The sequence below is a fragment of the Peromyscus leucopus genome, chromosome 2 (genome assembly GCF_004664715.2).
Source record: "Peromyscus leucopus breed LL Stock chromosome 2, UCI_PerLeu_2.1, whole genome shotgun sequence".
Classification (NCBI taxonomy): Eukaryota; Metazoa; Chordata; class Mammalia; order Rodentia; family Cricetidae; genus Peromyscus; species Peromyscus leucopus.
Genome location: NC_051064.1, coordinates 140476295 through 140490254, shown reverse-complemented (window position 1 = coordinate 140490254; position 13960 = coordinate 140476295). Strand labels below are relative to the sequence as shown.

General features: G+C 47.5%; 1 protein-coding gene across 8 annotated transcripts in view; it reads right to left on the bottom strand.

The window, feature by feature from the left end:
- Nucleotides 1-13960, bottom strand: part of Ubr4 (ubiquitin protein ligase E3 component n-recognin 4) — a 116419-nt gene that overhangs the window by 42380 nt on the left and 60079 nt on the right. For 3 of the 8 annotated variants that reach the window (XM_028875261.2, XM_028875264.2, XM_028875263.2), the window contains 14 exons: nucleotides 13641-13815; nucleotides 12837-12920; nucleotides 12607-12747; nucleotides 11473-11594; nucleotides 10494-10605; nucleotides 8860-8990; nucleotides 8572-8749; nucleotides 8099-8203; nucleotides 6520-6657; nucleotides 5742-5916; nucleotides 4355-4451; nucleotides 3676-3783; nucleotides 2627-2743; nucleotides 1525-1734 (listed from right to left, as the gene is read on the bottom strand). In XM_028875261.2, the coding sequence (XP_028731094.1) occupies nucleotides 1525-1734; nucleotides 2627-2743; nucleotides 3676-3783; nucleotides 4355-4451; nucleotides 5742-5916; nucleotides 6520-6657; nucleotides 8099-8203; nucleotides 8572-8749; nucleotides 8860-8990; nucleotides 10494-10605; nucleotides 11473-11594; nucleotides 12607-12747; nucleotides 12837-12920; nucleotides 13641-13815 (1893 nt within the window). The remainder of the gene's footprint in view (nucleotides 1-1524; nucleotides 1735-2626; nucleotides 2744-3675; nucleotides 3784-4354; nucleotides 4452-5741; nucleotides 5917-6519; nucleotides 6658-8098; nucleotides 8204-8571; nucleotides 8750-8859; nucleotides 8991-10493; nucleotides 10606-11472; nucleotides 11595-12606; nucleotides 12748-12836; nucleotides 12921-13640; nucleotides 13816-13960) is intronic. The other 5 variants (XM_028875265.2, XM_028875268.1, XM_028875267.1 and 2 more) reach the window with 3 other exon arrangements.

Genomic DNA, 13960 nt, shown 5'->3' with positions numbered 1-13960 from the left:
GCATGCCTTTAATCCCAGCACTTGGGAGGCAGAGCCAGGCGGATCTCTGTGAGTTCGAGGCCAGCCTGGGCTACCAAGTGAGCTCCAGGAAAGGCGCAAAGCTACGCAGAGAAACCCTGTCTCGAAAAAAAAAAAAAAAAAAAAGAGCAGCAAGTGTTCTTCAGCCCCCAATAATTTTTAACCCCCAAAGATATTATAGACCTGGAGAGACAGCTGGTAATAATTAAGATTAATGGCTCCTCTTTCAGAATGTTTAATTCCCAGCACCTACATGGCAATTCACAAACATCTGTAACTCCAGTCCCAGGTAATCTGATATTCTCTTCTGACCCCATGGGCACCAGGCATGAACATGGTACACAGACATACATGCAGGCAAAAAAAACCTACACATAAAATAAATTTAATAAATAAAAATAAGTTATACAAAACTATCAGTTACTTAAGAAGACACAGAGACAGAAAAGTACATGGTCAGACTGACATTTTTTTTGCCTTTCATATCCCTGCCTATTCAAAGCAGGCAGCTGGTCTACCCTCCTGGGTCCACTAACTGGACTCCAAGAGAGTAAAGTGTAACAACCGTTACCACTGATAATGTAGTGGTGGATGCCAGGCACTAAGGCCTTTATAAATATTAAGCTGGAAGTACTCATGACCCTGTGAGGCAGGTAAAGATTGGCATCCTTATTCTTCAGGTACTACTAGTAGCTTAAACTGAGGCAGAGTAGAATTTCTCCATGCTTCCTGGCTGGTAGGTAAGATTCTGTGAGATTTTCTTTTTCCTGGGCTCATCTAACCAGAGGCCCATCCTAACTAACATGTTCACAAGCCTCTTATGAGGTATGTAGAGTATGTGACACACAAATGGGGACATGACCCATTGCTGTTGCCGTCACCTTGTCTCATGTTATACCCTCACGTTTTCTCAAGAAGCTTTATATGATGAAGTGATTTATTTCACTCACTTCCTCAGGCTTACAAAAAGAGGCAGGTGCTGTGGATATGGCTCTATATACTATAAATGTGCTGCTCTGATTGATTGATAAATAAAACACTGATTGGCCAGTAGCCAGGCAGGAAGTATAGTATAGGCAGGACAGGAGAGGAGAATTCTGGGAAGTGGAGGGCTGAGTCAGGAGATGCTGCCAGCCGCTGCCATGAGAAACAAGATGTAAAGTACCTGTAAGCCACGAGCCACGTGGCAACTTATAGGTTAATAAAAATGGGTTAATTTAAGATAATAAGAACTAGATAGCAAGAAGCCTGTCACGGCCATACAGTTTAAAGTAATATAAGTCTCTGTGTGTTTATTTGGGTCTGAGCAGCTGCGGCCCAGGTGGGACTGGAGAAAACTCCAACTACAGACAGGAATCCAAATCTCCCCCAGAACTGGCTGGGAGGACTGACCAACTGCTAAGTCATTCTGAGATTAGAACTCAGCTCCCTGTGTGGCTCCTACTGCTGGTCTTCCCAGCTTTACTTATGGAGGGCAGAGCACACAGCTCTGAGAAGAGGCCTCACCTTCACATACTGGCGGAGAAAGAATGGGCTCATGTCTGGTGGGGATGAGGTCGTGTGTGGTTTCAGCAACTGGCTGGTGGCCACAGGCTCCTCATCATTCTGCTGGCTCTTCCAGTATTCCAGCAGAGACTTGAGCACATGGAGACAATAGTCCACGGCCCCTGAGCTCAGCAGGGCTGCAGCAGTAGCACTGGAGATGAGGGAAGATGACTGAAAGGGAGAAAACACAGAGCAGGCAAGGCTGTGTTGTGAAAACTGAGCCAGAGTCAGGCAGGCGACACACTCACCACACAGCAATCTTAGGATCAGTCCTTATAGACATGCATTCACCACTGCATTACAAGTTTCTCAGCTGGCTCACTCACTCTCCCCAGTTCTTTCAACACCTACATCTAAGAGAAAACAAATGCTAATTCTCAACCTGACCTCCTTCTGTGCCAGGGAGGCGAAGTCATGACCGCCTTTTCCTCTAGATCCAGACTTTCCCCTTCCCCTGAAGCAAAGCCATCAGCAGCTCATTTGAAAGAGACAAAAAGTTCCACTCTAGGTCCTCCTTGGCAACTCTCCCTCCCAGCAGGGGCTCTCGCAAGGGAGATAGGGTGAGTGAGCACATGCATAAGAAGCAGGAAGGAGCGAAGCTACTGTACATAAGACCATTAGGAGAGCCTTGAAAATCCCAGCAAACCCCACAGCTCATAAGCTCATTAAGATTGGATGCAGTTCAGCCTCGATTTCCACCGTCTCTGCTTTGTGCTAATCTCCTTTCAGCACACACACTTGGCTTTCTCTCTGCTCTATTACCATACCTTATAGCAACAGACACTGGGGAATCCTCTTAGCTACTCTGCTTTGCAGAACAGGCCCTTGCTTTTCAATAGTGGAACCTCCAAGCCCTTTAACCCCTCCATTGGAGGGACTGTTGGTAAAGACCTGGGCTTGGAAGGGATTCTGAAAATGGAAGTTCTGCTCCTAAAGAAGGACAAACTCGTAGTTCCCTAGGTGACAATGGTTAGCAGAGGACTGTCACCTCTGCCCTTAGCCCTGCACTAACCACTCCATCCTCTTACCTTGCCTCCAACCCATAAACTCAAAGCACAAATACCTCACAGATGGAAGACTTGGATCCGGACTTGGTGCGGGACATGAAGACACTCAGGAGTCTCATCACGACCAAATGGACTTCATTCAAGGCACTGCGCTCATTCTTCTTGGAGACATCCTGTAGGCAGACACAGAAGCCCAGATGCCTATGCTTCCTCTAAGCTTGATAAGATTCCCCCACACCTGGGGCAATAGAGGGCGATTCCCCCACACCTGGGGCAATAGAGGGCGCTGCACTCAGAGGCCATGGGAAGATCTGAACACTGAACTTAATGCTTTTCCTTTTCCCTGGCTGAGGTAGGTACTGCACTCGGTTTTGAGTCCCCTGGACTAGAGGCTACAGCAGGCAGTCACTTCTTATGATGGCTACTCTAACTGCCAACCTGACATAACCCTGAGTAATCTGGGAAGAGAGTCTTAATTTGAGATTTAGGGATCAAGCTGTCCTGTGCAAATGTCTGTGGGAGACTGTCTTGATTGCTTTAATGGATACAGGAAAACCTGGGCTGAAAGTGGGTGTCAGACACCACTCCTGGGATTTGTGCTCAGGACTGTATAAGAACAGAAAAAGCAGCTGGGCTGTGGTGGTACACTCCTTTAATCTCACAGTTGGGAGGCAGAGGCAGGTGGATCTCTGAGTTAGAGGCCTGCCTGGTCTACAGAGAGAGTTCCAAAAAGCCAGGGCTATGCAGAGAAACCCTGTCTGGAGGTGTATCTGTGTGTCCGTCTGTGTGTCTGTCTATCTATCATCTATCCATCCATTCATCTATCTATCTAAAAAAAATAGACTAGATACACAGAAGCTAGGTGAGCAGTAGCACGTGTCCATTCACTCTGCCCCCTGCTTTTGGATGTAATGCGACCAGCTACTTTCCTGAATGACGGACGATAACCCAACAGTAAACTGAGTAAGTCCTTTCTCCCTTAACGCTGCTTTTGTCATAGCGACCAGAACTAGAACCCAGAGGCAGCTCCTCTAAGAAAGGAAGAAACTGAGAAAGGCTCCTGGCTAATCCCCGCTCTCCTCATGGCACACCTTCCCACTTTTACCTTTTTGTCCATGCCAAGCTCGGCAATGAGCTGGGAGAGCAGGTTGTCCAAGGCCCCCTTGTCTTTCTCATCCTCTCCATCCAGATCTGTTGTGAGCATCAGAATGACCTAGCAGACAGAGAGTGAACACAGAGAGCCAATTTCCTAAGGCAGAATGGCTGAACATGTGTGTCATGAAGCAATCCCGACCTTGCTGACTTCTCTGCCCAGCCTGAGATACAAGGAGGCATTCTAGATTCCAGGTCTGCCCAAGTTTAAGAGCTCAGGGTTGTAAAAATCAAATTTTGACCTGTGCCATTTGAGGCATCACTGAAAAGACTTTATAGAAACTTTATAAAAATAATGAGTAACATGCTAATCTAAGTGGTGTGATACAGGACATTGTGCTGATCTGAGAATTAAAGAACAGTGTGTACCCCAGTACTTATGACAGAGAGACAACACAGACTGTGTGTCAGGAAAAGCCTTGTGTTCTAGTTCTGTAAATTACCTAGCAGGCTGACCTTAGGCATCCCCCAACCACAGTTATAACCTGAAGGGTTGCTCAGGGCTGCAACTTGCAGCTCAGGCTACACACCATGTTACATACTGTAACATCAGCCTTCTGAGGCCTGAAAAAGTGCATTGTCCCAGGATAGCCTGACTGTAACACAGTTGATCCAGGAGAACTGAGCAATACCTGCATGTATGGGATAGCTCGGACACCTCCAACGTTTCGTAACTGGGGTAGTGTCTGCAGTAATCTCTCCAAGAGCATCAGGCGAACCATGTGTAGCCTGAAAGGCCAAGGATGTACAAGAAACATCAAGTGGCATACAATCAAGATCCAGCTGAGTACAGCTCCTGCCTCCGCCATTGGGGCCAATGAGGAGCTGGATACTCAGGAATAAGCCTAGCATGTTAAGAACTAAGGCTGGGCACAGTGACACATCCCTGCAATCCATCCCAGCACTCAGGAGACTGAAGCAGGAGAATATGAGTGGGAGACCAGCCTGGGCTGAGTGAGTTCCAGGTCAGCAGCTGTGGGTACTTGGTGAAATACTTTCTTACAAGAGCAAAATAATAATAATAATAATAGAAGTTATTATCCTATTATTATTTAAAGTATTGTGAACAACTTTATGCCCCCAACCAACAGCTTTAACATAATGAACAGATTGTATATAAAACGCAAAATGCCTAAACTGATTCATAAAGAAACAGAAATAGCAGGGCAGCAGTGGCACGCCTTTAATCCCAGCACTTGGAAGGCAGAGGCAGGCGGATCTCTATAGGTTTAAGGTTAGCCTGGTCTACAGAGCAAGTTTTAGGACAACCAGGGCTACACAGAGAAAACCTGTATCGAAAAACAAAAACAAACCAAAACAAAACAAAAATCAAGCAAACAAAACAGAAATAATTATCACACAAAAAAATGATTTTGTATTTAAAAAAAAACAAAAAAACAAAAACAAAAACTTCCCTCAAGGAAAATCCAGACTCAGACCAACCTTTACTGGTGAACTTTTCTAAAAAATCTGTGAGAGAAATAAATCTTATACAAACTCTTCCAGAGAAAAAAGAAAACCGAAGCAAGTTCGGACTCATTTTATGAGGCCAAAATAGCATCGTGATAAAGACATTCTAAAGGAAAATTCCAGACCTTAACAAACACTAGCAAACCAAGCCTAGAGACATGAAGGGTTAACTTATGACCAGGCATCCCCATAGCTTGGCTTAAGTACAATAAGAAAGACAAACTACTACAAATTCATACCCTTAAACAGCTGTATGGGCTTTGACTTACACTGAAAAAGAAATACAGTATTACAAAGAACACACCCAGCTGGGTGCCTTCCACAAGCCCTCAAAAACTCTCCAGCCAGACCTTAGCCAAAGCAGCACAGTCCCACTTCCAAAGCATGCTGGGAGCCACAGCACCCTCAAGTCGGCAGTGCCTGGGAGGAAACTGCAGCTTTCACTTCCTGTAATACTTGGGAGCCCACACTCTCAGCACCCGCCACTCTGTTCCCAGTTCTGAATGCTCAGACAGACAGGCCGGGTGGCAGTGACAGGCTGGTCCTGACCTGTTGCTAGTGTGCACATCTCCTTCAGCTTCCCCTTCACCTTCTCCCTCAGAGCCGTCTCCCTCCTGGTGCCCAGTGGTGGTGCTGATGGCACCTGTGCTTGAGCTGACACTCCCTGGTCCAGCTGGGTGCCCCTCAGCTGTGGTATCACCGTACGCACTGCTCCGGCCAGACACTGGAGAGAAATGATTTCAGAAGCACACATTAACCCCCAAGGTTGGCCATGATGGGAAAATGTTAGTTTCAACAGTTTTCCGAAGCATGATATATAGCAGAACCCTGGTGTGGTCCTGGTCCCACTGCACCCTTTCAGTTTTCACCTGTGCAACCCGCAAAACTGTCCTTGGCCTCAGCTAAAAAACTGCTAGCAAGTGCAAACTTCACAGTGGGTGTATTAGGGGACCGACTTGCTTATCAGTGAATTCCCTTAGGAGGTAGGTAGCAAAAAAACATAGAAATAAGGGTTGAGGTCATATTTTAATCGTCATTTAGCATAAGTATCACTGCTCTTTTTGAACTAAAAGACAACCGAAAGACACTGTGAAATGTTTCCATATTAGCCACTGAATTTGAGCTCCAGTCACAGAAAACTTGACATTCCATGGCTAAGGTCAAATGAACTCCACCAGACTCTCTGTGAGTCCCCACAACTTTTCTCTGCAGAAAGCAATCACACACACACACACAAAAAAAAAAAAAAAAAAAAATCACAAGGCAGGGATTACTACCTTGTCTGCCATCCCCAGCCCAAAGAGACCAAGACCCCGGGGCACATTACCACTGTGCTCGCCAGCCACAGAGTCCACTGCGCTTCCCCCGCTCTCCGAGCCCACACTCCCGCCATGGTCAGCGGGCGAGGTCCGCAGGGTGGAGCCGTCGGTCGCTGCGGTGCTGCCCTCATCATCTGAGGCTGGAGCTGAGAGAGTAACGAGAGCTGTTACAGGTACAAACCCCTCCCTCCGTGGGGTGAAAGCACCACAGCACACTGCAGAGGACACGAGGCAGTCTGAGTGTCCAGAGGTCAGAGAAAAAAGGGCGAGATTTGCTCTGCCGATGAATGGACAAAGGGACAGACACTCTACAAGGTGTGCTGCCGACAGCACTCGGACAGAAGTGAAAGCCCAGTGCACTGGGCATTTCCTTCGCTGTTACAGCATGTGCAGATTCAGTAAGATTCTGTGACATGGACAATGAGTTTTCTAGCTAAATGCTTCACGGTCACCATTGTCTAGGTGTTACTGACACCTACTGAGAGATCCAAACTAGCCATTGCCATTCAGAGCACAGAATTCAATGAGGTTTGCTCAGCAATCCATCTGCTGTTATGAAATCACTTGTCATGAGCTCGAGTCAACTGTTTGATTTTTGTCTTTTGTTTTTGTTTTTTTTTTTAGTCAAATGGCCCAGAGAAGAGCTCATTAGAAAATTTCACACCTCTTCATCATCCTCATCAGATGCTAATAATGAAGCAAGGAAATTCCCCAGAGACAGCCACAGCATCCAGGATCAGGGCTGAGCTGAGACAGGAGGAAAATGCTGGATGAGATACACAGGGGAGGAAAGCCAAGACAGCCAGAGAGCATGACAGACACGACCAACACATCACCACCACGACCATCACCTTGAAGCAACCAAAGAGACTTCAGAGAAGCAAAAAAGCCATGACAGCAGGCAGGGACAGCCACTCTGGTTTTTGTTGTTGTTGTTTTTGGTTTTTTCCCTAAATCTAAGCAGGCTAACCTTCCCAAAAGAAAATAAGCAAATGCAGGGATGCAGCAGTCTGCACAAGTGCCCATCCCTTCATGGCTGGGCTGATTTTCAAAGGATCTCTCCCATGTGCTACTGCCACCCACAGTTTGGTCCAACTCTCTATATGGAATTTTACCAGGCTAAGAAAGAGACTCAAAACAAAGACAATGTAAGAGAAGGTTTCCTAGAGACCGAATTGGACAAAAACCTCTCTCCCATGCTCACAAGTCACTGCTGGCTGCTTGTGGCTTCAATCAATTTGCAAATGAAGGCTAAGAGTCAAGTTTGGCTTTATTTCTTGTCTCTTTCTATACTGTCTAACATGTTAGAACTCTAGCAGAACGCTGTAAAGCCAACACGATACTCCCTGGACCTCTCCTTGTGTATCAGCCAAAGCCAGGCAGCATGCAAAGTGTGAGGAAGCGGGGCCACAAGCGCTGATGCCAAGCGGCAGCACTATGCCTTCCAGAGCACATGGCTAAAGCCGAGGCAGAAACAGGAAGTCCAGGATGGCCTGTCAAAGCAGCTGCCCGTCACACTCTCACAGCACTGAACAGGGCTGCAGGGTCTCAGGGCCCTGAGCCAAGCTCCTTGCTGTGGACAGTTACCTGATGCTGTGGTGTCAGAGAGGGTTCCTGCGTCCAGAGAGGAAGAGCTGGGTGCCTGGCCGGATAGTCCCAGGCTCTGCAGGCCCAGGGCACTGCTGCTGCTGCCTGGGAAACAAGTGGAGAGTGAACACAGCATCCCCTCAGCCCCATCCACAGCACTGCTTTGGCCATCTGCTGTCCTCAGGAGTCTAAACACCAGCACATGACCCCTCTGGCCACTGCTGTCCACCCACCAAGTTCAGTTACAGATTCAAGAGGCACCCATTCACAAATCAAACCAGCGGTCATTGTGAGACTGGCTCCTGGCCCAGAACTGTCAGAGCCATGCCTCACTCTCCACCTGTACCTCTGAGCAGCTCTCACCCAGATCAACCTCTCTCCCAGTCTGGGACAAGCTAAGTCAGCAGGGTATCAGTAACTGCCACGCCCTCTTCCCTGTGCAAGGTTGCTATGTTCCTGGCATTGCCTTCTACCTTGCTGGTCCTGCTGCAGGCTCAGGGCAATGGCTAGTTCAACCATGGTCTCGTCATCTGCATCAGGTGGGATGTCCAGCATGGGAGGAAAGCCCTCAGCACCTGCCAGCAGGGCCTCCAGGGGAGAGGGGTTGCCATTGTTGACATTTTCAGCTGTTTCCAGGACCATCGACTCAGACTGCAGAGAAAAAACTCCCATCAGTGTCGCACAGCACACAGTAAAGCTATTGCGTAGGAACCAGAGGGGAGCTGGAGGCTCCTCCTCCCCTCTCCTGCTGCCAGACTCACCACCATCTCAAAATCTCCATGGTCCACCTCACTCTGTTCCTGGCTTTCCTGACGGATGTGCCCACCATCGGGGATGCCTGATGACTGCATTTTCTCATCTGCGTCATCATCATCGTCATCATCCTTGTCTCCTGGGTCAAAGAAACCCCAGTCACCTAAAGGCACTTATTCCTTGACATATAATGTGATTGGTCACATAGCAAAAGAGCCTAAAGAAGGCTCCAGCTGGCACCCTGCACTTGTGAGGGCAAACTTGTAGGTATTCCACTGGATGCCTACTTTCCTTCTTCCTTGCAACTAGCAGGGTCTGGGGAAGATGGTGGTCAGCACTAACAGTCCAACCCTCCCCTGACAGGAAAAAACTCTTACAGTCCAGAAAGGATAAAAAAACTTAAGACTTCAAAAAACAGAGAAACTGAACCCCACAGGCCCTCCAGGCTCCATTCTCAGAAGACAAAGCTTTGACAGGACAGGAAAAGAACTCAAGAGTGTCAGTGTCCCTGTCCCTGCAGCCTAGACTCCATTTTCCAAACAGGTCTGTGAGAGTCAAACTATACAATCACTATGAGAAAAACCAAAACCATGACTGAAATCTGGAGCCCTAGACTGGAAACCAAGGCACTGTGGCAGGTCCTGCCAGAAGGCTGTAGAAACCCTTCTACCAAGGAGGAAGCCCCAGTGAGATCTCAGACTGTTAGAAAAGGATGGAGATCTGTGTTCTACTTGCTGGGGTGCTAAAGCAAGTCCTTTCTTAGAAATACTAACTTCCCACACTGTGGATGTGTGCATGCATGTTTGTGGAGGCCAAGTAGAGATCAGGCCTCCCTGGGACCACTGAACCCAGCACTCACTGACTCAGGGTGACTGGCTGCCAGTCAGCCCAGGCGTCCGCACATCTCCACTTCCCCAATGCTGGGGGTCTGGACTCAGGTCCTCCTGCTTGCAAGGCAAGCACTTTACCAACTGAGTCATCTGCTAGGCCCCCTCACACAATAAATGTTATTCTAGAAGAGTGTCTGAAAGTTAGTCATATACATTCCTCTAGACATGCACTGTGGGATGGGACTACAGTAAAGCACTAACACGTATGAGGCCTAGTTCAATTTCCAGCACTGCAAAAGAAGCCATGATTGGTCCACACTAGGCACAGCTTTATGTACCTACTGAGCACCTGAGACACAGCTAGTCCAAGTTGAGACAAACTGCCAGGGAGAGCCAGACACTGAATTTCAAAGATGGTACCACAAAATGCAAAGCTCTTCCCTAAGTTTTTATACTAACTCATAGTTAAAACAGCAATATATCACATTATTACTAAACTTACTGTAACTTACTTTTGGCTTTAGGATGCTTCAGCCAAATGCAAGATCTTCCCTTACTAATCATGCGGAAACTGGTCCTGCAGGTGCTGTGTCCTGGACATGTTACCATGGCACCTTTATGTTCCCATAGCCTTGGCTTTATTTTATTCTATTTATACACATTTTTATGTGCCACACTACTGTATAAAATATTAAAGGAACAGAAAACCGAAAAGCCCATGGTCAACATAAGTAGCATATCCCAAGGCTGCACCTTCTTCCTGGGCCCACAGGCCCACCCTGTGTACACCCCAAACTCAGACTTCACATTACCCATTGGAGTGTTGCTTCGAGGGGAGGAGGGCAATGTTACATGTCTCCGCTTGTTCCTGGGTCTTAGGACTCGAATTAGAGCTTGTTTGCAGGAGAAGCTCACAGCAGGATCCTAGGGTTTGAAAGGCAGGTGTCAAGCTCAGGTATTCCATCAACATGAGCAGCGACTCCACCGTCTTCTCTTGTCAGCCACTTAGACAAGGCAGAAGTCTGTCTACTCTCACCTGCGTCCTCCTGGCCAAACGCAGCAGGATGGAGCAGGCCAGCCTCTCCAGACTTGGCATGGTAAGACCATTCACCACCTTTCTGTCTTTTAGCTGCCGAGGATAGTCTGCAAGGCCATTTGATCCTGAAGCCACTTTGGCTCTCTACAAATGAGCTTTGACTTTTCATCACATAATCAAGCCCTCACGTTCCTCTTTGCTCCATGACATAAATAGCACTTGTTAACACTTATCTTCTGTAACAGGCACAATAACACAGCCATTCGTGCATTCACTTAAACAATACTTACTCAGCATTGGTTCCACAGCAGGCGTCAGAGTACGTGCAGGAAAGAAAGCACTGAGGAAGGACCACGCCCTCCCTTCCCAGTCTCATTCCCTACAGCCTCTACTGATATTTGCAATTACTAACTCCCATCAATTTTTTAAAAAGGTTTATTTATTGTTTGTGTGTGGGTGTTTTGCTTGCTTGTGGGACTGTGTACCACCTGCATACAATGCCCAAGGTCAGAAGAGAGTGTCAGATCCCCTGGAACAAGGGTTACAGGCAGTTGGTACTTGCCATATGGTTTCTGGGAATTGAACCCAGGGCCTCTGGAAGAGCAACCAGTGCTCTTAACAGCTGAGCCCCTCCGCCTCTCCAGCCCCTCCCATCAGTTTGGAAGTCTATTTTATTTCATTAGGTTAGCAAATTAAGGCTATTTTCCACACACTCCCGGCTGACCAAAGGCACCAAGGGTTGTGCTGATACGTACAGGACACAGCAGCATCTGCATGTAGATCTTAGATGCTGTGTTGATACAGTCCAGCTCGCAGGTACAGTAGCCATGGATAATGTCTACCAGTGCATTAACAGTAGCTTCAATGTGAGTGAGGCCTGAATGGAAGAAAAGGATCATATAAAAATCTGTTGACAAAAACAACTCCTACCTTGAAAGCCTGAGACAAAAGCACAAATTCTCATTATCACATAGAAGGCAGCAAGACAAAAACAGACAGACACACAGCAAAGCAGGCCAACAACCCACACTGTGGAGTGGCCTGTCAGCTGTGATGGAGCTGCTTTTATTAAGGCCCCCATGCTGTAAGTGTCCTCAAAAGCCCTTGCAGAGCCTGTCCCAGAGAAGCAGGAATCACTGGAGACAGCTCCAGGCAAGGCAGGGAAACTCGGTGTGGGCAGGTAACAACATCCCCACATTCTCCAAAAACTGGGGGGTTGACAAAGCAGGTCTCTGACAGACCTTTTAGGGTGTAGGTCTCAAGTGATCTTCAAACAACAATGGGCCCTGGACATCTATTCTTCTCTCTGGCTGTGGGGTCCTCCCTCTTCCCCCAGCTTTCAGGAATGTGACACATAAGAGAACCAAGGCAACAACAGCTTGGAAATGAAAACACTTTCCATGGCAGGTTCTCTTATATTCCTACCTCTGAATATAAGTCTCTCAACCAAGTCTTTCTTCTTCTTCTTATTTTTTAATTAATTAATTTATTTTCAAAACAGGATTTCTCTGTGTAACAGCCCTGGATATCCTGGAACTTCACTGTGTAGACCAGGCTGGCCTCAAACTCACAGACACTGACTTGCCTTTGCCTGTGCTGGGATTTAAGGCATGTGCTAATCTCAAATCTTTCACATATTTTGTTTTTGAATAACAAGTACAGAGTTGTCATCATCGTCGGCCCCATGTGAACTATGCAATCCCACACGAAGGTAGGATATATATACGACACATGCACACCTGCCCACCACATTGCTCGTTTCCATGGGTGCAATGCACTGAGCTCACACACGTCTCTCTGCCACTGCTCTGGAGGAAAAGGCCACACTGTTGAAGGGCTTACACCTACTTCACTAGTCTCAAGTCCAAGGAGCCCTGCTAGCATGATACCTGGCAGGCAGGCAGGGGCCAGGAAGGCATTCTTGGGCTTAGAAGCATGGAGTTTCCAGAAGTGGTTCACAAGCTGAGTGATAAAACTACAGCCATCTCCTTCCACCTGCTTCTGCGGCTCTTTCCCCTCATCCGCTCCTTCTACGCAGGAGAAAAGAAATTATTAACGATAGTAAATCTAAGAAAGAATTTAATTTGTTTTAAGGTTAACTCAGGTCAAGGAAGCTTGCCTGCGGAGGGAGTTTCAAGTGGGGCCCCAATCAATATGCCAACTATCCCTAGATTCCAGCAGGCACATCTGGGAAAAAAACAGTCTGGGAAAGGAACATCACAGAAAACATTGTGTGTTAGAATTAGATAGAGAGGGGAGCATTCAGGATCTGTACAGCAGAGTCAAAGATGCCTGTTTCAACTGTCTGACTAAACCAAAGGGATTGACTGCAGGGTTGCATCCTTAGAAGGACAGACAGGAAAGCAATGGCATACAGGAACACACAGGTGACAGGGGACTGCAGGGGCATCACAAGCTCTTTCTAATGATGGCAAACCAGGTTTGGTACTGAGCCACAGCCAGCCAATGTGAGGAGAGGATGGAAGAAGCACTGAGAAGCCACTGCACACACAGTACACTGCCGCCAGACCAGCACCACAGCACGCAGCACACTGCCTCCAAATACTAGGGCGGAACCAAGCTCAGCTTCACCCAGAGCATAACCTTCTGCACCCTCTACAAAGAGATCCAGTGTAGGAAAATCCCACTCCTGCCATACTTCTGCTGTGGCACCAGGGCGAAACCAAGCTCAGCTTCACCCTGGCGTAACTTCACAACAGACTAGCTGAGGTTCAGAACACTAAGCAAATTCAAGGATGGTCAGGTTAGTTAAAATGGGGCAACATCAGAGACCCTACAAAGTTAAAAAACAGGGAACAGATTATCTGTCATCAGAGCCAACAAGAACAAGAAGAGCATGACAGAGGGCAAAGAAAGTGCATTTAGCAGGTTTCAGGACCACGGCCACATAGGCCAAGTTCACCTGTTTCCATCTGGGGCAGCTTTGACTCCGTAAAGTGCACAAGGTTGTTAGGACGCATGATGGCAATAGAGCGAGCTGTGATCACTAGCCGCTGGAACACCTCAGGGTCCAAGTCCTTGCCTTCTTTGCTAGATGTGTTGAGACACTGCACAGCTTTGCTCAGCAAGGCCTGGTCCTATAAAACACAGGGTCACAGAGGATTAACCGTAAACAAAGGCAGGGCACTAAATCACATGGAGGGCTGGAAACTCCTGTCAAGAACTGTCACCAGCTATCAAAACCAATCTTCAGGCTGCCCAATGCTCAACTGCTTGATACAA